Source organism: Acipenser ruthenus, chromosome 4 (assembly GCF_902713425.1).
Source record: "Acipenser ruthenus chromosome 4, fAciRut3.2 maternal haplotype, whole genome shotgun sequence".
NCBI classification, from domain to species: Eukaryota; Metazoa; Chordata; class Actinopteri; order Acipenseriformes; family Acipenseridae; genus Acipenser; species Acipenser ruthenus.
In genome coordinates this window covers 72,902,222-72,924,305 of record NC_081192.1, presented here as the reverse complement: position 1 = coordinate 72,924,305, position 22,084 = coordinate 72,902,222, and the positions used below count along the sequence as shown (strand labels likewise).

Genomic DNA, 22,084 nt, shown 5'->3' with positions numbered 1-22,084 from the left:
CTGTAGTGTTTGCAAATGCTGTTGGCTGTGCATTTGGTACCTGGATGGTTATTGTTCTTCATCAGGTCACCTAGAAGGACACCTTTGCAAAGGAGCTTACAGTGCAGTTGAAGTTTCTCGATTGATGCATAAATAAACAGAAACACATTGATAAGCAACTATCATCATCAAGTGTGTTTAAAACCTTACACTTTACTTCTTGGTATTCCAACCTCAACTGATAAATGACTAATGAGCAAGTCATGATCATGTGAAAAAACTTGCGTCTGAAATCCCACTAAAGCTAACTAATAAAAATCAAACAAGGAACAGCTCTAGATGATTAAAACGGTTCTGTATCTGCTTGACTAGACTTCATTTTATGAAATTATTATTGATCAAGAAATTAAGTTGTAGGCTTGCACTTACAATGAAGGAGAATTAATATATAATAGATTGAATAAAGGAAGGTTTTAAGAAAACAGATAAATATCTTAGCTGGTATCCCTGACCATTAGTGTCCACAGCCATACTCAAGTTACGCACTGCGCATACCTTTGATTTGCAAAATTTCGTTTTCATAAGTGTGGACTCACATGCAGCGGTCCAGATAAGCTGCTTATCTGCATTAAAAAATCCCAAATACGCAATCAATTTTGCTGCACATGTTGTCTGCCTCCCCTAAAATATCCACTAACAACTACATCTCCCAGAATACAATGTCTTCAGTTACTAAGAATCTGTACACAATTAAAACCCGCCCAACAAAACATTATCCAGTCTCTGGCTAGTCCTGTTGTCTTTGCAGCCAATCACAATAAGAATAAGAAAAATTTGAAGATACACAGGTTGAAGCGTAAACACCCCAGTCCAGATGGATCCATCGCCATATTAATGCATTTCCTTATTGTATTTGTCTGTATGACTTTATATTAAAGTTTAAGAATTTTATGTTAAAATAGAAGTTTCTGTGCTTATCTTCAAAGTTGTATTGGCTGTAATCAATAAAGTGAATAAGAATAGCTGTTGTCTCTGATTTTATTTTAATACTAAATTTTTGTACAGTAGTTAAAATTAACATTGCAGTTAAAATGGAAGGCTGATTTTTAATGCCTACTCAATTGACTCAGATGCCTGTCACGCACTGCCTGGGAATGACTGTTCATCACCACCCGGGGATGCGTGTCCCGCACTGCATGGGGATGACTGTTCGTCACCGCCCGGGGATGCGTGTCCCGCACTGCCTGGGGATGACTGTTCGTCACCGCCCGGGGATGCGTGTCCCGTACTGCTTGGGGATGACTGTTCGTCACCGCCCGGGGATGCGTGTCCCGCACTGCCTGGGGATGACTGTTCGTCACCGCCCGGGGATGCGTGTCCCGTACTGCTTGGGGATGACTGTTCGTCACCGCCCGGGGATGCGTGTCCCGTACTGCTTGGGGATGACTGTTCGTCACCGCCCGGGGATGCGTGTCCCGTACTGCTTGGGGATGACTGTTCGTCACCGCCCGGGGATGCGTGTCCCGCACTGCCTGGGGATGACTGTTCGTCACCGCCCGGGGATGCGTGTCCCGTACTGCTTGGGGATGACTGTTCGTCACTGCCCGGAGGTCTTTTAGTGCTGGAGTAGCCAGCATTTCCTCTGCCAGGATTGCCTTTGCTGGAGGAGCCAGCCTTACCTCTCTCAGCATTTCTGCTGACAGCATTGCCACTAGCAGCGTTTCCGCTGCCAGGATAACATTGCGGTTGTTACTGGAGGAGGGCCTCACAATGTGAGGGCCCATGGGCCCATTAATAACCACAGTCAGGGGCCAAGACCTGGACTGAGACTTTTAGGCCTTTGAGGCATTTAAAATGTATGTATGTCTGTGTGCACAGGTGTTTTAAGTCGGTAGGGAAGGATTAATTGCCTTCCCTGCCAAATCAGTTCACATGCAGAATGTGCCTGGGAGAGAAGACAGTAAGATAAACGAAAGATTAACAGTTGCTACTCGTGCTGGATTTGGACCAGCACGATACTTGTTTGTTCAGTGTTTATTTGCAAACTACAAACCACTTTGCCACAAATGTACATGCGCTTCATACCTTACAGAACTGTGTGTGTCTCTTCCTGGTCTGACCACAAAACCTATTCGTGTCACACCCCCTATAAATAAAATTTAAGGTCAAATCAAAATGTGCAACAAAAGAAATGCATATGTATAAAAAACATGGTTTCTTATAGGAAGCTATATATATATATATATATATATATATATATATATATATATATATATATATACACACACACATGCTCAAATTTGTTGGTACCCCTCCACAAAAAACGAAGAATGCACAATTTTCTCTGAAATAACTTGAAACTGACAAAAGTAATTGGCATCCACCATTGTTTATTCCATATTTAATAGAAATCAGACTTTGCTTTTGATTTTTTATTCAACATAATATTGTAAATAAGAAAACAAATGAAAATGGCATGGACAAAAATGATGGGACCGATAACCTAATATTTTGTTGCACAACCTTTAGAGGCAATCACTGCAATCAAACGTTTTCTGTAACTCTCAATGAGACTTCTGCACCTGTTAACAGGTAGTTTGGCCCACTCTTCCTGAGCAAACTGCTCCAGCTGTCTCAGGTTTGATGGGTGCCTTCTCCAGACTGCAAGTTTCAGCTCTTTCCATAGATGTTCGATAGGATTCAGATCAGGACTCATGCTTTTAGCTGTGTGTTTTGGGTCATTATCCTGTTGGAGGACCCATGACCTGCGACTGAGACAGAGCTTTCTGACACTGGGCAGTACGTTTCGCTCCAGAATGCCTTGATAGTCTTGAGATTTCATTGTGCCCTGCACAGATTCTAGGCACCCTGTGCCAGGCGCAGCAAAGCAGCCCCAAAACATAACCGAGCCTCCTCCATGTTTCACTGTAGGTATGGTGTTCTTTTCTTTGAAAGCTTCATTTTTTCGTCTGTGAACATAGAGCTGATGTGACTTGCCAAAAAGCTCCAGTTTTGACATCTGTCCAAAGGACATTCTCCCAGAAGGATTGTGGCTTGTCAATATGCATTTTAGCAAATTCCAGTCTGGCTTTTTTATGTTTTTCTGTCAAAAGTGGAGTCCTCCTGGGTCTTCTTCCATGGAGCCCACTTTCGCTCAAAAAGCGACGGATGGTGCGATCAGAAACTGACGTACCTTCACCTTGGAGTTCAGCTTGTATCTCTTTGGCAGTTATCCTTGGTTCTTTTTCTACCATTCGCACTATCCTTCTGTTCAATCTGGGGTCGATTTTCCTCTTGCGGCTGCGCGCAGGGAGGTTGGCTACAGTTCCATGGACCTTAAATTGCTTAATAATATTTGCAACTGTTGTCACAGGAACATCAAGCTGCTTGGAGATGGTCTTGTAGCCTTTACCTTTACCATGCTTGTCTATTATTTTCTTTCTGATCTCCTCAGACAACTCTCTCCTTTGCTTTCTCTGGTCCATGTTCAGTGTGGTGCACACAATGATACCAAACAGCACAGTGACTACTTTTCTCCATTTAAATAGGCTGAATGACTGATTACAAGATTGGAGACATGTGTGATACTAATTAAAGAAACTAATTAGTTTGAAATATCACTATAATCCAATTATTTATTATCTTTTCTAAGGGGTACCAACAAATGTGTCCAGGCCATTTTAGAATATCTTTGTAGAATAAGCAATAATTCATCTCTTTTCACAGCTTCTTTGCTTTATTCTATGACATACCAAAGGCATGCAAGTATACATGATAAAATAGCTTTTAATTTCATCACTTTTCAGGAGGAATGAAGCATTATTTCAATGAGCTGTAAGGGTACCAACAAATTTGAGCACGTCTGTATATACAGTCTTTTGCGGTTATATATATATAATAAAGTCCAGTTTAAGGTCATTATCAATGGTCTTGCTTTTGTAGCTTCCATCGTTAATGTACACCGTGTTTTGCTGCTCATTTGTAACAACATGGACATAACCAAATCCATCCCTAGTTCAAACTGCAGGCACATTGAAAACCTTCCCCAGTGCTGTAACAGGAGGTAGCTGCTCAAATGACTGGTTTCATTTTGCCAATTGAAATGCTGTACAGAATAAAACAATCCTAGAACTGATTGCATTGGTGAATTGGAGATGTGGTTGAGGACTCAGTCAACAAAATGTATTCAAATCAAAATAACTCGGTGCTCCAACTAAACAAAATCTATCAAGTCCAGTCTCACAGCTATCAAAGAAAGGACATGGATTTTCATTTTACAGGCTAAATAATCACATAGGAGCCATTCCAGATCTCCCCCTACCCCTCTCACTACAGGCAAATCTGGTGCCGGGCTACGAATGTAGCAGCAGCGGCAACACATGATGAGCTACAAGTGCTATCTGCGGATACACCCCCCCACCAGTATACGCTACAGTTCATAAACTTCACACACAAAAGTAGTAGTTTCTCAAAACCCCCTACCGCCGCTCCTACTTCACAGCCCGGCATCCATGCTCACACGAACTGCTTGTTATCCTGAACATCCTCCCAGCTCTCCCCTCGTTCTTCTTAAGGAACCTTTATAAAGTATTCAGCTACAATCAATTGGACTAATTAATCAATTATTGTTATTTTATTATTTATTTCTTAGCTGACGCCCTTATCCAGAGCGACTTACAATTGTTACAAGATATCACATTATTTTTACATTAATATTACCTTGAATGTTGTACCTATCATGGCAGTCAATATTACATAAATGAGTTAACATAGATGTTGTTTACATACTATTATTCTATAAATAATAACGTATCCTTCACACTGCAAAATATTAGTATACAATATCAAAAGGTAAATAGACAACAGGCAATAGAACATTATAAAACAATTGTGTTAAATATTTATAACCAATGAGTTATTTATTATTTTAGACCTTGAACAACAGTGGTTGTTGTATTGAGTGCTTTAAAACCCATTCCATTTGTCTTAAACAAATCAGTGAAAGTGCAGTCACTTATTTACATGATAGAAATGTGAAAATAATAGGATTTGCATGTACATGCAAATAACCAGCTTCACTATTCTGGCATAATGATATATCTTAGAACAGTGGTTCCCAACCAGTGGTCCGCGAGTAAACTCCAGGTGGAAGGCAAATAGTTGAGCAATTCTTGCAAAAAAACAATTTCTACAGAATCACACGTTGTTCTACTACAATATAAGAACATAAGAAAGTTTACAAACGAGAGGAGGCCATGCGGCCCATCTTGCTCGTTTGGTTGTTAGTAGCTTACTGATCCCAGAATCTCATCAAGCAGCTTCTTGAAGGATCCCAGGGTGTCAGCTTCAACAACATTACTGGGGAGTTGGTTCCAGATTCCCCATGATTCTCTGTGTAAAAAAGTGCTTCCTATTTTCTGTTCTGAATGCCCCTTTATTTAATCTCCATTTTTGACCCCTGGCCCTTGTTTCTTTTTTCAGGTTGAAAAAGTCCCTTGGGTTGACATTGTTTATACCTTTTAGGATTTTGAATGCTTGAATCAGATCACCGCATAGTCTTCTTTGTTCAAGACTGAATAGATTAGATTATTTTAGCCTGTCTGCATACGACATGCCTTTTAAACCCGGGATAATTCTGGTTGCTCTTCTTTGCACTCTTTCTAGAGCAGCAATATCCTTTTTGTAACGAGGTGACCAGAACTGAACACAATATTCTAGGTGAGGTCTTACTAATGCATTGTAAAGTTTTAACATTATTTTCCTTGATTTAAATTCAACACTTTTCACAATATATCCGAGCATCTTGTTGGCCTTTTTTATAGCTTCCCCACATTGTCTAGAATATGTATTACTAATCAACACAAACAGTTTTAACCACATCATATATAATTATAAGATATGCATGTAGTCAACATTTCCCCCCTTTAAAACATTAAAACCACAGTTTTAGTACTTTTCATTTTCAATAATATAAAACGTGCTACAGTGTTGCCAGGGATAGGCATATCCCTATTTCCATATATCAAGTTTTTAGAGAAGTTAGGTGCATATAGTAACAGAAGTTAATGTGAAACAAAAATAGGCTATATTTGTTGCTTGAGGCTGTGTGGTCCAGTGGTTAAAGAAAAGGGCTTGTAGCCAGGAGGTCCCCGGTTCAAATCCCACCTCAGCCACTGACTCATTGTGTGACCCTGATCAAGTCACTTAACCTCCTTGTGCTCCGTCTTTCGGGTGAGACATAATTGTAAGTGACTCTGCAGCTGATGCATAGTTCACACACCCTAGTAAGTTGCCTTGGATAAAGACGTCTGCTAAATAAACAAATAATAATAATAATTAAATCAATAAATGATGCTCATGAGCCAGTGACAACACATTTACATGTCAGAAATGTAAAGTACTAGACTTTGCATGGACACGCAAATAAGCAGCTGCATGATTCTGGTCAGATACAAAATTTTAAAACAATAAGAAAGTGCATTAATATGAAGTAATAAGTTAGTATTTTTCTGTTTAGCAATACCCACCACTGGTCTGAGGGGTTGTGGACTCTGCAGTCATTAATTCTGTCATTGTTTACTTCATATTGACAATTCTGTGGGTAAAGAAAAGTAAAAAATGATAAATAAATACATTCACTGAAGGACACTGTGACAGGCTGACCGGGGTAAGGAGACTCAGAGTCAGGATGTGCAGGGAAAATAAAATACTTTTAATTAAACAAAATACACAAAACAAAAGGCACAATGGCCAACCAAAAAGACAAACACAAAAACAGGCTCTGAACAAACTATACCAAAAAAGAATCACTCACTCTCTCACACAGGTCTTCTAACTCTCACAAACACTCACCAACTAACATACCCAACCACTCCCTTTTATACAGGTGCCTGGGCTAACTGGGCAATTCGCACCTCATTAGCCCAGGCACATTCCACACGTTCCTCACACAAACTCACCGAACCACATCCCAAACTCACTCTAAACAATACAAAAAACACAAAACCACCACAAAATAGGCTGCACCCCATCACAGACACATATCCTATTAGATGGCATTCTTTAAACCAGTTTGATTTTTTTTTTTAAATCAGCATGACTAAGTGACCTCATAACTAATCGATATATTTTGATAACAAGTACATCAGTACCGGTGTCACAGGAAATTGGCAGACAGGGAAACAGGTAGATATCATCTATACTGTGTATGTGCAATTTTCTCATTTTCAAAAGAGTAAGGTAGCTTTACACATCCCCACATGTTGCTGACTCACTCTCTTGCTATGTGCGCTGACGGAAGCGAAAGCGCTCCACCAAAGCGTTGTGCCTTGGTCCGAAATGAGCAGTGAGTACATTTACAGCTGTATTGTATGTGTCCGCTGGACTGAGAGTAGCAAAAACACGCTGCCCCTCCACGCCCAAGCAGTGCAACAGAATGGCCTGCTTACAAGCATCCGATATGTCTTCCAGTCGTGGAAAAGGTACGTGGAGAATGAATCCAGCCATCTAGTCCAGGGAACTAGGGGGTCGCCAGGTAGAGCATGAAACAGATGTTAGGTATGATGCTGTACACCTTGTTACTTTATTATTTATTCTTAACAGTCACAATACAGCAAACACGCTGTCTCGTTTCACACATCTGACTTCCTCAAACACACTGCCTGACGTTCCACCACACCGTCGTAAAAGTAACGTAAAACAGGTGCATAAACTAAACAATGCAAACACAACACTGGACAGCTCCTCCTTCAAGGCTTCTCAGCTCTCAGCATCCTTTCCACCAGCTTCTCCAAACGCCAATCCAGCTGCCCAGCCAGCTTGGCAGCGGTCAGCCAGCGGTAGAGCTCAATGTCCATCCAATGGCCCAGTCTGATTACGCCTGTCTTCACAAAGCTGACACAGAGTGCCATTGACTGCAAAAGCTACACAGGGAAGAGTGAATTGAAAAAAGGGCTCCTTCAACAGGGACTGGACTGTCAGAGAACCCTCATCTCTTTCCACCCTCATTCCCTGCCAGGCGTTTAAAACACTTAGGCAAAACAGTGGGAGACCTGCCCTGCCCAGCATGGTACTTTCAATTAAAAACAGGTACTTCCCAATCCCCAGCACCCCTGACTGCTGTGGAGGAAACTGGCCAGCCTCCTTCAATGAGCCTCCTCCCCAGCGTACAATAGCCTCTGAACAGCCTGCAGTCTGAAGGATGCCACCCTGCTGGTAATGCTGACCAGCCCCTGCTCCCCTTTAGCAGTGGGGAGGTACAGAACTGCTGGCCTCAGCCAGTGTCTCCCACTCCAGAAGAAATCCAGTTGCACCCTCTGGATCTCCTCTACATTACCCCGGATGCAGTGGAGCTGTCGGCTGTCTGCTCTCCTCTTCTCCAGGCCGAAGAAGAAACTGATGATGGGTGGGGTCATGTTCCTCAGCTCCACAAAACGAGAGTGCACAAGCGCCCCCTTCACCTTCTCCTCCAGCAGGCTTCCCAGGGTGTGTTTCTGCTCCTTCAGAATCTGCAGGGTCTGCTCTGTGGTCAGTGTCCAGGCTGTTGTCTAGGTGCAAGATTTTTGTCTCCAGCTTTCTCACGGCTGTGTTCAAGTGACCTGGTTGCATTAGAGTGTACTGCTGATAAAATATTTTGATTTGTATTTTGCCAATGTCCCACCACTGCCTCAAATTTTTATAATTTTTTTTTATTTGTTTTCCAAATATCCCAGAACTGATGGAATTGTTCATAAAATTGTGTCTTGTAATAATTTGATAAGTGTTGAATTTAAATCAAGGGAAGTAATGTCAAAACTTTACAATGCATTAGTAAGACCTCACCTAGAATATTGTGTTCAGTTCTGGTCACCTCGTTACAAAAAGTATATTGCTGCTGTAGAAAGAGTGCAAAGAAGAACAACCAGAATTATCCCGGGTTTAAAAGGCATGTCGTATGCAGACAAGCTAAAAGAATTGAATCTATTCAGTCTTGAACAAAGAAGACTACACGCCGATCTGATTCAAACATTCAAAATCCTAAAAGGTATGAACAATGTCGACCCAGGGGACTTTTTTGACCTGAAAAAAGAAACAAGGACCAGGGGTCACAAATGGAGAAAGCTTTCTGGAAATCTAAATAGACCATGTCGTATGCTTTGCAGTTATCCATTTTCACTGTTAGGGGTGATGCTGGCTTTAATGAATGTATTAAGGTATTATAAAGTGTAATAGTGTAAAAAATGGTCCAGCCTCACTTTATATATGCATTCTCAACAAGAGTGAAACCAGGTGTACTGTCATGTATTAGGGTGCAGACACCTCCAAATGTCAACCAGGTCACTGGACTCTAAAACTGCAGCCAGCTCTTGAGGATTGGAGATGGGGTTCCTCATTATTCCTATCAATGTTAAAATCAATGGTGCATTTAAAATCCCCTCCTACCACCGCTGCATCGTCATTATTGATACTAAAAAGAGCTTGCTTTAATTTATTACAAATTAAAATTCCATCCCTCCCCTCATTAGGAGCATAAATATTAATAAAAACGTACACTATATCACCTAGCCTAGCCCTCACTTTTAAAAGCCTCCTTTTTTCTATCTCTTCAATGCAGTTCCTAATAAAGCAGTTCCTTTGCTGGACTTCAACAGCACTGCCACCCCTGTGCTAGTGCTGGAGCCGTGGCTTAGCACACAGGACCCCCTCCACTCCACTAGTCACCACCTCATTCTCCCTGTCAGAATGCTAAATCCTCCGAAATGTCTTTTAGCTCACCGAATTGTCTCTGCTGTGCTCTTGTGTCCTTGCAGCTGCTGTCTGTGCTTATCCTCAAGCAGGACACCCTTTCCTATCAGTATTTTAAGTATAAAAGTAATCAAAATACTTATAAAAATGCCATCTCCAGCCCACCTGGTCTTATTTGCATTAAATTATATCTGAGTGTGGCGGAGTGTCCCGCCCCTATTTATTATTATTTGTATTTTTGTTTGCGGCGCGGATAAAAGCGCCACGTCTTTTGTTATTGTTATTTATAATTTAAAACCCGTGGGGACGCGTGGCTGATCAGCTACTGATTATTTAACTAGCTGACAGTCACGCATCCTTACCAAACATGTTCATATTCATTCCATTGTTTGCTATCCACTTTAATATAACATTTGTATGGGATTTCATCCCTTTTTTTAAATAAATGGATTGTACTGTATATTAAGAAGTAGAAAGGTGTAAAGCAGAATTTTAATACGCATTAATATATACCTTAAATGTTGTACCTGTCTTGGCAGTCATCCTTACTGAAACTCTAAATGAGTTAACATATGCCATATGCTGATTACATACTATTAATATATAAAGAAAATATTTTTTTCTCCTTGATGTGATTACAAGTTTATATTGAGCACCCAATACACTGCAAAATATTAGTATGCAGTAATGACCATAGGCAATAGAATATAAAAAGACAAGATTTTGTTAAATAAGTATAATCAATCAGTTAATTGTTTATTTTATATCTTGCACAGCAGTGGTTGTTGCAGTGCTTAAAACCCATTCCATTTGTCTTAAACAAATCTGTGAAAGATGCTTTTGTGCAGTCACTTATTTACATGCCACCTGGGTCGGGAGGGATTAGGTTGGCAGGGGAATTATTATTATTATTTATTTCTTAGCAGACGCCCTTATCCAGGGTGACTTACAATTGTTACAAGATATCACATTATTTTTACATACAATTACCCATTTATACAGTTGGGTTTTTACTGCAATCTAGGTAAAGTACCTTGCTCAAGGGTACAGCAGCAGTGTCCTCCACTGGGGACTGATCCCACAACCCTCCGGTCAAGAGTTCAGAGCCCTAACCACTACTCCACACTGCTGCCCTGAATCTGCAGTTCACTGCGCACCAGCGACCCCTGTAGCTGATAGGGCACCTGTGGATCTGCAGTGGAGCCATTTAGATCTGTGTTGTCCTCCGGCACTATATGTCTGGTGGCTTCTCTATGGATCTGTAGTGCGAAGAATGACGGATTGGCAGGCACACGTTTCAGCCTCCATTTCCCAAGTCGCAGGGGGTTGCAGCAGTGAACCAGGATAAAAAACAATAATTGGGCATTCCAAATTGGGGAGAAAACTTGGGTAAAAAAAACATTGTAGACTATAAATAAGAAGAACAACAAGTAGCTTTGAAAGAGTATGTTCTTTATTAGATTGAACGAAGGGAAGTCTTGTAAAGCAGAATTTAAGTAAACATTAAAATATACTTTAAATGTCATACCTGTCACCTTTACAGAGTCTAAATTAGTTAACATATTTGTTGTCTACATACTATTAATATATAAAGAATAACATATTGTTTCTATCTTATTTGTACACATGCACATAGAATTCCCTAACTATCACGCTGCTATATATATATATATATATACTAAAATAAACTTAATATATTCAATAACAAATGTTTTGACAAGAATTATTTCTCAATGTCTTCTCAATTTTAGCACTATTGAGTGTTTGACAGATAATGTTATAGCAAAGTAAATAAAGACAATAGGCAGTATAATATGCAACAAGATTTACAATAGTGATTAGTCATGTCACCAAGCCCTAAAGATGCACGTTATTCATTATTGTATACCTTGCACAGTTGTATTGAGTGCTTAAAAACTCATTCAATTGTCATATGCAGAGGAAAAAAAAACCTTGAAATCAGTGAATGATGTTTGTGTGCAGTGGCTTATTTTGCAAAACAGGCAACTGCATATGGACAACAAGGAACAATTATATGCCATGACCTACATCTTATGGCAAATGAAAGGCATATTTGTATAGCAGCACTCATCATTCCAGGGGAAATTCTGTTGGCTTTTGGGAACAATTGTACCACAGAGCTCTTCAAAAGGATTACTAGGCTCCCCTTCCCCCCAGTTTGAATACTCCATGGGCTCATTGCTGAGCCAGTACCATTCCCCACTCATCAGGCTAATCCTCATGCCAATCCACACCCCCTGCTCCGTGACATTGCCCAGTAAGTCCACCACTTTCTGCTGCATTGAAAGGCTGGTGATGCTGACTAGCTCGGCCTGCATGGACTGACAGTGCTTGTGAGCCCCCATCCAGGTCTTCTTCTCTCTGACTAGGATCAACTCACTGTAAGCTGTGAAGGATAAACAGCAGCATCACATGCATGTACAGTAGTTACAGGTGATGGTATTAATTGCAATATCATATAGCTATAGGCAACCCATTGCGCTCATCTTGCACCCAGCAAACCTAATGCAGGCACCTGTGGTTGGTGTACCTGTTTGAGATTCCTCTATTAGCTGCTGCTAAATATACAACTGTGTCAATCTATATGAAGTACTTTGAAACTCGATAATCATTGTTCAAGATCTTCCAAATGAGAACAATCAAAAAGTTCACAATAAATGCTGCAGCATATTTTCTATTAATTGTGTGTTTGAATTAATAATGTATTTGTAATGAAGTATTTTTATTGTACATATAAAATGTTTGTTGCCAATTCAAATACCATACCATATTGCTGCAAGAGAATAAATGTTATTTTTAATGCACATTAGTTGTATTAAGAAAGGGTGATTGGTGACTGTGTCAGTTCTGTAATAAGAAACCTTAACAACAAATCACCCAATGGGTAAAACCCTGCTCCTCTGATTTACACTATACTTGGTACAAAAAAGTTGCTCTGTTTACTTAGCATCAGCAAATCAGTTACTAGACCTGCTCAAAATATGCTCTGGAACATGTGCCCCTTGTTTTGATCATTTGATGAGCTGACTCTATTGAATTATCTGCCTGTAATTTTGTAATTTCTCTATAGCTACAGAAATGCAAAAGTAATACGCTTTGCATGCACAAGCAAATAAGCAGCTTTGTGTTTCATGTTACATTCACTGGTACAGGGTGACAAGCAATATTCTGGACACTGCAAACTGCATTACACTTTATTTCTACAAGAGAATGAATTTGAATGTTCTGATGCACAACCTAGATACAGTGTGTATTTTAGAAGGAAGCTGTGTAAAACCCATACACCACAGGGCAATGTACCCTGGCAGGCAGAGGCGACAGTAAATAGGTTCTAGGACGTGAATTAAGATCTCAACTTTGTAAAAGGCTGGGTTACCTGCAAAGAGCTATCTCTGGAACTGTTACATGTAGAGAATGCAACATTAATTTGCCATTTATTTAATTTATTTATTAGGGTTTTTTGTTTTCAAATATTACTTTCATACAGAAGGGAAGCTTAGAACAAAAAACAAACTTGGATCATATGCAGACCTACTCAAATAAATTAATAAGCATACATACAGCTTGTGTCCATTGAGTTGTAATGTGAGACCACAAAACTGTAAGTACCTGAATGTGGTTCTATTTGTGACTAGGGAATTTTAAAAATAATAATAGCTTGTGGCCATTGGATATCAAAATGTGCTGCCTTCCTAGTTCTTCACTCAAAAACAAGCCGCAAGGTCCCAAGAACTGTAAGATATGAATTTCAGAAATTTAGCGCTTTCCTTTAAAATGTCCATAGGGGTGAATGCTGAAAAATACAGTGCATGCACATACAAATGGTCCCCATAATATTGTATGGTACAGGTTAAAATTATGTTTGTATATAATATGAGAGTTTATAGCCAAATGCAATCTAAAATATCTATAGAAGAAGTGTCTATCTGTGAGAGTATATTCTGACCCATATTTTTATTTACCTTCCTGGTCACTTCTTCAAATCCATTGTCCCTGCTCCTCTTCCTTTTAACTCCTCCCTCATTAACACCTCTCTGATCTCTGGCTCCTTTTCATCAGCCTTTAAAACTGCTCGTGTCACCCCCATTCTAAAGAAACCTCTTGACCCTTCCTCCACCCAGAACTACTGCCGTGTTTCTCTCCTCCTGTTTTCTCGCAACCTCTCTACTCTCGTGCTACCCCTTTGCTTCACACCCTCCACTGGCTACCTATCTTTGCTCACATTCAATTGAAGACCCTTGTTCTTGCCTACCGCTCTCTTCACCACTCGGTCCTATCTTACAGAATCCTTGTTCATATTGTATTTTAATGGTACGCACATATTTGCAGTTATTGTCAATTACGCTGTATTATAATAAAGCTTGCATTGTAACCTTATATTGCCCTGTAATACCTGTAAGTCGACTTGGATAAAGGCATCTGCCAAATATTATTATTATTATTATTATTATTATTATTATTATTATTATTATTAATAATAATAATAATAATAATAATAATAATAATAATAATAATAGTTTTGCAAATGAAAGAATATGCGAATACTTTTCTGAATCTTAAACTGATGTTCAAACATGAAAATACCATGTTCATCCCAGCACTAGTAATAAATTAAATTGTTGTCCAGGCAAAACAACACCTTTATGAAATTATGTGACTGACTAGGTTGAGAAGAAGGCGTATTAACTAGTTGCTTGCTATGCAACACAAGATAAAATAAATAAATAAATCAAAAATACTGTAACAAGGTTAATCAGATTAACCATTAATCCCAATCCTGCAACATACCATTACCAATTAAAGTAGTTACCTTCAAAATTCATTGCTGGGTACCCATAGGAACCGTGTTCAGGCAAAATCCCATAGCTGTACACCCCAATTCTTGCAGATTTGTGTCGGATTACACTGTGCTCAGATTCTGATCCTAAAGGAACATCTGCCCATGAGTAATTGGAATCTGCAACTTTCTTCCATACCACAGACAGGGGCAAAGCGTTGTCATCCAGCAAGACACCATCTGTTTGGGAGCTTTCAGCCACCAACAGCAACCTGTTATTGTAATGAGGCACTTTGTATACTAAGTAAGAAGAAGCAAAGAGATGGACGGGTATGATATTCAGATTGAAGGGTTTGAAACTTTGTCCTGAATGCAGGCCTGTGCACACAAACATGACCATGACCTTGTATTTCGCCCTGATTGACAGAGCCGAGAAAGTGTTAAAGTCCAGTTTAAGGTCATTATCAATTATCTTGTTGCTTCCATCATTAATGTACACCGTGTTTTGCTGTTCATCTGTAACAACATGGACATAACCAAATCCATCCCCATCTAAAACTGGGGGCACAATGAAATCCTTCCCCCATGCTGTAATAGAAGGTAGCTGCTCAAATGATTGTTGACATTTTGCCAATTGAAATGTTGTACACCGGCGGCCATACAGCAAAGCCACTGGTTTCTGGGTTGTGACCTGTGCCCTGTTAAATGTTTCATCGCTTTGGATATGCAGGCTCTCGTAGGCAGACAGAACAACTTTTATGTCACCGTCTCCATGAACAGAACCATTAGTTGTTGCAGGGACATTTGTGGAGACTGAGACCTCATTTGTCTGATTTGTGTTGACTATGACAAACTCACTGAACAAATCATTTTGCGACGATTGAGTAAAAACATAGTATTTGTTCCCCTGATTTTGCACTGGGTAAAGAACGGAGGTCTCAATAAACCGTGAATTATTGGTGTAGGACAGCACAGAGATAGCTTTGTTGCTTCTGATAATGACTGTACTAAATGGTGTCTGTGTTCCTAGCTTCTCCGAAGATGGCTGGAGTTGCACTGAAGCCTTTTCCTCTTTCTGCAGAAATAGCTCTGTTTTGAAGCCAGTGGAAAGCACCTTGACAGAAACAGATGTATTAGGTTGAAAGGCAGAGATGATTAATCCAAGTGTATCATTTTGGTAACCAAGAGAATTCAATCTGTTTGTCATAAAGGTTGTGGTAAATTCTTGGCCAGCAGAATATGGAGTAGAGAATCCTTTGGATGAAAAAAAAAGAAAAGAACAAAATGAAAACAGATAGTTGTAAGCAATATTAACGTGGAATAAATCAACATGGTACAGAAACACTATCAAGATCAACAATTTTGGATCAAAACTTTTCTTTTTTTTTATCAAACACAATTGGCTGTATTTTCAAAGCTTTTTACTTCATGTTATTATTAGTAAAAAAAAAAAAATTCTGAAAAGAATAAGGCTTTCCACTACAGTTATCAAATAAACAGCTAATATTTTTCACCCAATAAAGTTAAGAAATAACAACTCATACTTTTCCTTCATTTGGAGGCTGGTATGCAGTCTTCAGTTGTTTCTTATCCCCCCCCCCGACCCCACACGCACACATACATATACATGCAGAGCATCTGGTCTGCCATATTTGATTAGTCCTTAATTTTAAAAACCCTCAGAAATATTCTGTAAGATTAACTAAACTCTAACTAAACTGGATTCCTGTACAAGTGCCAGTGTTTATTGGAGATTTCCAAAATTACTTAGAAATTGATGAATTTTTTTTTCAGTTTTCACATCGACGTAGACAATATATATATATATATATATATATATATATATATATATATATATATATATATATATATATATATGGGTTTAGAACTCACTTTAGCACCCAGTCCTGGGTTTCAACATTCCCCTTGTTTTGTATAGAGTAATTTTGTGCCAAATAATCACCTAATGGGAAGATAGAGCACATTTTCTGAAAACTTTTAAAGTTCTTTATATGTTTTACCATTTTAGAACTTTCTTGGGCTTTTTATTTATTTGTATTTTTTTTTATTTCTAAATCACACTTCCAAACAGAAAAAAATAATGCAACAATAACGGCTTGTACACTGTGGTTACTAAGAAATGTTCTACTGTCCTGGTTTGTCGTCAATTCCAATTCCATTTCCAATCCCAGTCCCCTTTTATACAATTCCAGTTCCTATTCCCTTTTACGGCATAGTGTTTACTTAGTGTTTACTTGGTTTCTGCCATAGGCTTTACCAGGTTACCTGGCAAGTTCATTGAGTTATATACAGTATTTGTTTGCTCAATAAAGCCTTTGTTGTAAAATGACTGGAATAGGATTTTGAATTGATTAAAAGGGAACTGGGATTAGAAATGGAATTTGAATTGAAAAAATGCAATTGACTCCAACTCTGCTACTGTCTGATGCACAATGCTACTTCCACATTAATGATCAATAACACCATAAAGGCATTGCCCCTCACCTGGAGTCACTGCAGCTAAGAGGAGCAGAGTCACTGTCAGCCCCGACCACATCCTGGAGTTGAAAGTGCCGATGGGGCAGTGTTCCTGGAAACGATTAAAGAGGAGAAAATCTCATACAAGGGCTACGCAATGAAAAAGCACCCCCAAAATATTTCATCTTGATGTGAGAGTGCAGGGATGATGCACAAAAGGTAAAACCAATAAACTCTCAAATAGAAAAATGTTTTGGCTACCGAACTCATAATACAAAGAGGTACTAATGAAAGAGATTGCTTAGTTGGAGAGGGACATGTTTCTATAGTGAAATACTGAGAACGAACTAAATGCGGAGTACCCTAGTTCCTTTCGTTCCTGCATAGACACATACAAATGGTCTTCTCTGAATATAATTTGTAACTTTATTTTGCAATTAGAATCACTTTAGAGGATCATAATTCATATTCCCAATCCCCCAACAGATGAATAAATACAGACTGTGTGTGTAAGATTACCTGTTAGCCAACTTGTTATAAACTAGTGCAGTGCCTCGGCAAATATTATTATTATTATTATTATTAATAAAATAAATATTATTATTAATTAATCCCGACTGGTCTTAATCTTAGCTTCAAGTGTTGATGTTTGAAATGTTGGCTGCTGAGACTTACCACATCCAAGTAAATTGATAATAATATCTACAGTCTAATAATATTTGATAACATACCAGTACAATATACTGTATGTCAACACTTTAGGATGGCTACCATTTGTGTTATCCATTGATGGATAAATGCTACTGTCGTTACTGTACAGTATGTTAACATTATCTAAATAAGATTTGCTAAAATTCACGTGCACAATGAAAATCGTGAAAGAAAGAAATCAAAATGCACCCGTACCACCTCTTAAATCAACATTTTAAAACCAATGCTGGCCACAGATGGAAATTCTGATCAAGCACCCACCTTGTGAACAGGCAGGAAAGGTTAAACCAGCACAGAAGGATGATGCTTTATCAAAATGTTTAGCTTATACATCATTATAAAAGATCAAACGTGTTAGCTCACCTTGTAGAAATGTTGCCGACTCTTCAATGTCACTGCAACTGCTGTCTGTCCTCCTCTTCTGTTGTTTGGATATGTTATTATATTGTGGCACCATTTTAAATATGTAAATACACCAAACATACACACTTGCTCTTTGCATAAAATCCTTTCTGCTTTTTGTGAACCTTTTTGCTAGCTAATGCAAAACTGGTTCTGTTTTTTTTTTCATTTTTACATGAGAACAGGAAGTTAACAAACATTACTTATTAGATTTAATAAGTAAACTGTAATTCAACTGCGCTGCAGCTTAAAAGGTGTGAATCGAATGAACAACTGTTGGTATTTTTTCTAAAGAGGTTCACAAACACTTAAATAAATGAGAGGTTGAAGTTTGTATACAGCCTACACATTTTCTATACCCAAGTACACCAAAAGCAATGTTCCTTAGCTTTAAACCAAGATGGCAACTAGGGTCACATACACACCTTTATTTAAATAGTCACTGCAACACAAATGCACAGTAAGCCAATTTCTCATTTGGTTTCCAGCATCTATATATATATATATATATATATATATATATATATATGTAAACATATCTTGTGGTCTGGTGAGTCTAGTTTTGCCATGGGCTTCCGGGTGAATCCCAACATTACCACTTTTTTTCGGCACTCAACCCAACCCAACAGGGCAAAACCCTGTTGGGTTGGGTATATTTGAAGAAGACCTGTGGATTTCAGATGCAGTAACAGGTTTTCAATTTCTAATGACAAAAAAAAAACTAGAAAACCTCAAAATCTCTTAAATGAAACGTTCGTAAATAAGGCCAGGTTGAGAGGTGCTGAAATGAAATCATCATAGAATATAGAACAGGTCGATCCAATGTTGAATGAGAGCCAACCACATTTAATTGTTTTTTCTAGATTCTGATGAAATATTAATGTAGGAATCTAAGTTTTTTGCTGTTGATGGAAGAGCAAGTAAATCGAAATATGAAATGTCCGACCTTGGGGAAAATGCGAATTACAAATTAAAATGGTCCAGCAAAGAGAGTGGTGCGTGTTTCTTGATCTGAAAGTTCTGAATAGGGGAACGAATATAGTCGAGTTTAGATACAGAGGGCTTGCTTAAAACATCCACTGCCAGTATGATTCCTAGAAATTGCAGTGGCTAAACAGATCGTTTCCATCACTAGATCTTGAGAGATTAAAGTATTTGAGAACGGTAAAAATGACAAACATGATGGTCCTTAAAGATCCCACACAGATGAAGACAAACAACTGGAATGGAGTGTAGTGTTGAAGTAGACTTTGATAGTGAAAGAGTCCTTGGAATGAACAATAAAAAGCGAGAATCCAATCTTGATTGAAAGGGGTTGAGGAAATCCATTTTAGTTCAGAAATTGTTGAGAAAAGTACTCCAGCCAGTGGTGTAGGATGATCTAGTTGAAGGGTGAGAGTATATGCCATGTATCCTGGGCTGAATCCAGGAGATTACGAAGGAGAGATTTAGTTGAACAGATGATTTGATTGTGAAGCTTCCAGAGGCATTGGATGAGCTGCAGACTTTATTATGGAATCTGGATATCTGTATCTAAGCTAATGCACCGGCCATGTTATTATGAGTACCGGGAAAGTGGTGTCTTGAATAAAAAGGATTGGAAACTGAAATCCATATTAGACGACAGAGAAGTTGCATGACCAGTGACAAAGAAGACTGGTCAAGAGGGCTGAAGAGAGATAAATTATACAAATGTTGGGGCAGATTTAGGCAGATCGTAGCCCTGGAGGCATTTGCTCTGAGGTTGCTGCAAGATGTAGATTTGCTGCAAAACCTGTTGAACTGATTGGGAACAGTCTATGAATGCATTATCCATCGTGAGGCTGCTTTCAATTATATTAATAGTTCTTCAATGTCTGCTGGCAGCTCCGCACATTAATTATTAGCCTTTTAAAGTATACATTTCAAACCAAGCTCCAGGTAATAATTATTTGATTAGAAAATACAGGGGTTTCTTACACAAGGATATACTGTAGATACTGTAGTTTAAACACACAATTTGTGGTGTCATACTACCCTCTAGTGATTACGATTAAACATGCATGAGTCCACTTCATGAAAGCAAGAGGGTAAACTACAAAAATGCGTTGTAAAACACGAAAACAAGACAATTTCACCATGAGTAACTTTTTTTTTTCTAAAACAAGCTGGGGATCCAGAGTTGAATGAGAATTGAATCAAATTAACGTCCTACCCATTGTGATTTTGTGTCTCAGTTACTGAAAGAAAGTAGCAATGAATCGCTGCAGCCAGGCGATTGTATGGAAATAGTGCAACGTGATGATTGAGAGATCTACTGCCGATATGTGTGTGGAGAGACGAGGCTGTATTGGCATCTGCAATGGCGAGAAAGTAAACAGAATTAGTAATGCCGATTGGTAATCCAGGCGATTGTGCACCAAAGGGCATTGTTGAGAGCTGAATTAAAGCTTGCTGTCTTTAGATATCATAAAAAGGGGAGAAAGATAATCTGCGCTACTGGATCTTGTAACGCAAACTGAGAGGTAAATGTCTGTGGCTTGAATCAGTTGGGGGAGCGGCACTGCTGTTGCTTGAGTACTGGATTGCAACAGAAAAAACAAAACCAAAAAAAAAACCTTTTACGAACAGAGCTTTCAGAATTCTGTGAACGTGTCAATCTTTTTTCAGTGAAAGTTTCACGCCGTATTGCACACTGTACACAAATACCAATACCAAGCAAGCCCAAATTTCCAACCGACTACATGGAGCATTGTAATGCTCCATGTAAATAAACAGGTTCAAAGGCAGTGTTTGTCCAAACTGTTTATTGTTAACATAGGTAAAATAAATAAAAAGAAAAGGACAGCTATCAGCCACAGACCACGGCAAAGAAATAATAATAATAATAATAATAATAATAATAATAATAATAATAATAATAATAATAACTGTCTGTTCTCAGTCTCTCACTTGCTCTCCACTTCACAGCGCTGTTTCATAATGATTATACCAGAGAATACGTTCTTGTGTGAGTATATATTTATATTAAACACGTTCCTTCATATAAAGCTACAGATTATTTTTTTTTTCAAAATAGGTAGTGTTCCAACTGAGCTCTCAATTACTTAATTGAACTAACAATTTGCCTAATCAGAGCTTTGTAATTATTTTAAAGAGTTGGAGATTTCAAGTTATGTATAACATGAAACTTGAAATCTCCAACTTTTTATAAGTTAAACCATTTAAAAAGTCTAATTAAGCAAATTCTTAGTTCAATTGAGTGTTCAATAAAGTAATTGAGAGCTCAGTTGGAACAAAAACCAGTAGACACAAGGGTTCCCCATGACCAGGACTGAGAACCACTGAGTTATATTAAACCTGTTCACACTTCATATTCTACTGTCGGCATTATGCAAAGCATTCAGATTCAAGAAAAATAGTCTTAACACACGGTAGGCAATTTTAGTTAGACTAAAAGCTAACACTCGTTCCTAATTGTTTCAGGTGATCAATGGATATCTAAGTGTCTTGGTACAGAGGTGGAACCAAAAAAAAAGAAGAGAAGGTATGCCTGATTGACAGCTTTGCCATGACTGAAATTTGGAAGGACAAATCACCTATGATGGGACAGGTTTGTTTATTTTGTTTGTTTGTTTTTTACTTCTAAATGGTAGTAAAGACACTCAATTCTTTCCAGGCTGACTTGGATAAATACGCCCAAGTTTCTTGGTGCAGTTTGTGATCGTCATCACTGGACATTGATAGTAAGTAGTGTGTACTTGTTGATGCTGAACATAATGATTTTAAAAGTTTTAGTTTTAAATTCATAATACAGGTTTCCAGGTTGCCAGCCTAAAACAGCTTTACTTTCTGAAGAATATTCTAAATAATTAAATATTTTTGCCAAACTTGTGAGTCAATTTTCTTTGACCAACTTAATTTTGTTATACATATTGTATTCCCCAAAGAATGTGTGTGACAACATGTGAATTAATTTCTCTTGTTAAATGCTTTTATCTTCATGGCAATGCA

General features: G+C 38.5%; 1 protein-coding gene across 1 annotated transcript; it reads right to left on the bottom strand.

Moving 5' to 3' along the window:
• Nucleotides 1-11,369: 11,369 nt before the first annotated feature.
• Nucleotides 11,370-18,155, bottom strand: LOC117400747 (uncharacterized). Its single transcript, XM_034001066.2, has 4 exons — nt 18,053-18,155; nt 17,006-17,090; nt 14,534-15,754; nt 11,370-12,109 (listed from the first exon to the last, which is right to left on the bottom strand). Exons 2-4 carry the CDS (start codon nt 17,055-17,057, stop codon nt 11,748-11,750), a joined length of 1,635 nt encoding a protein of 544 aa, XP_033856957.1. The 5' UTR covers nt 17,058-17,090; nt 18,053-18,155; the 3' UTR covers nt 11,370-11,747.
• Between the last annotated feature and the right edge of the window lie 3,929 nt (nt 18,156-22,084).

Bases quoted from the DNA above. Each gene is read 5' to 3' on its own strand.
- LOC117400747 (XM_034001066.2), bottom strand. From the start codon at position 17,057: ATGTGGTCGGGGCTGACAGTGACTCTGCTCCTCTTAGCTGCAGTGACT. The intron at 15,755-17,005 runs GTGAGGGGCAAT...TTTCATCCAAAG, and splicing joins CTTAGCTGCAGTGACTCCAG to GATTCTCTACTCCATATTCT. The intron at 12,110-14,533 runs GTAACTACTTTA...TATCCTTCACAG, and splicing joins CCCAGCAATGAATTTTGAAG to CTTACAGTGAGTTGATCCTA.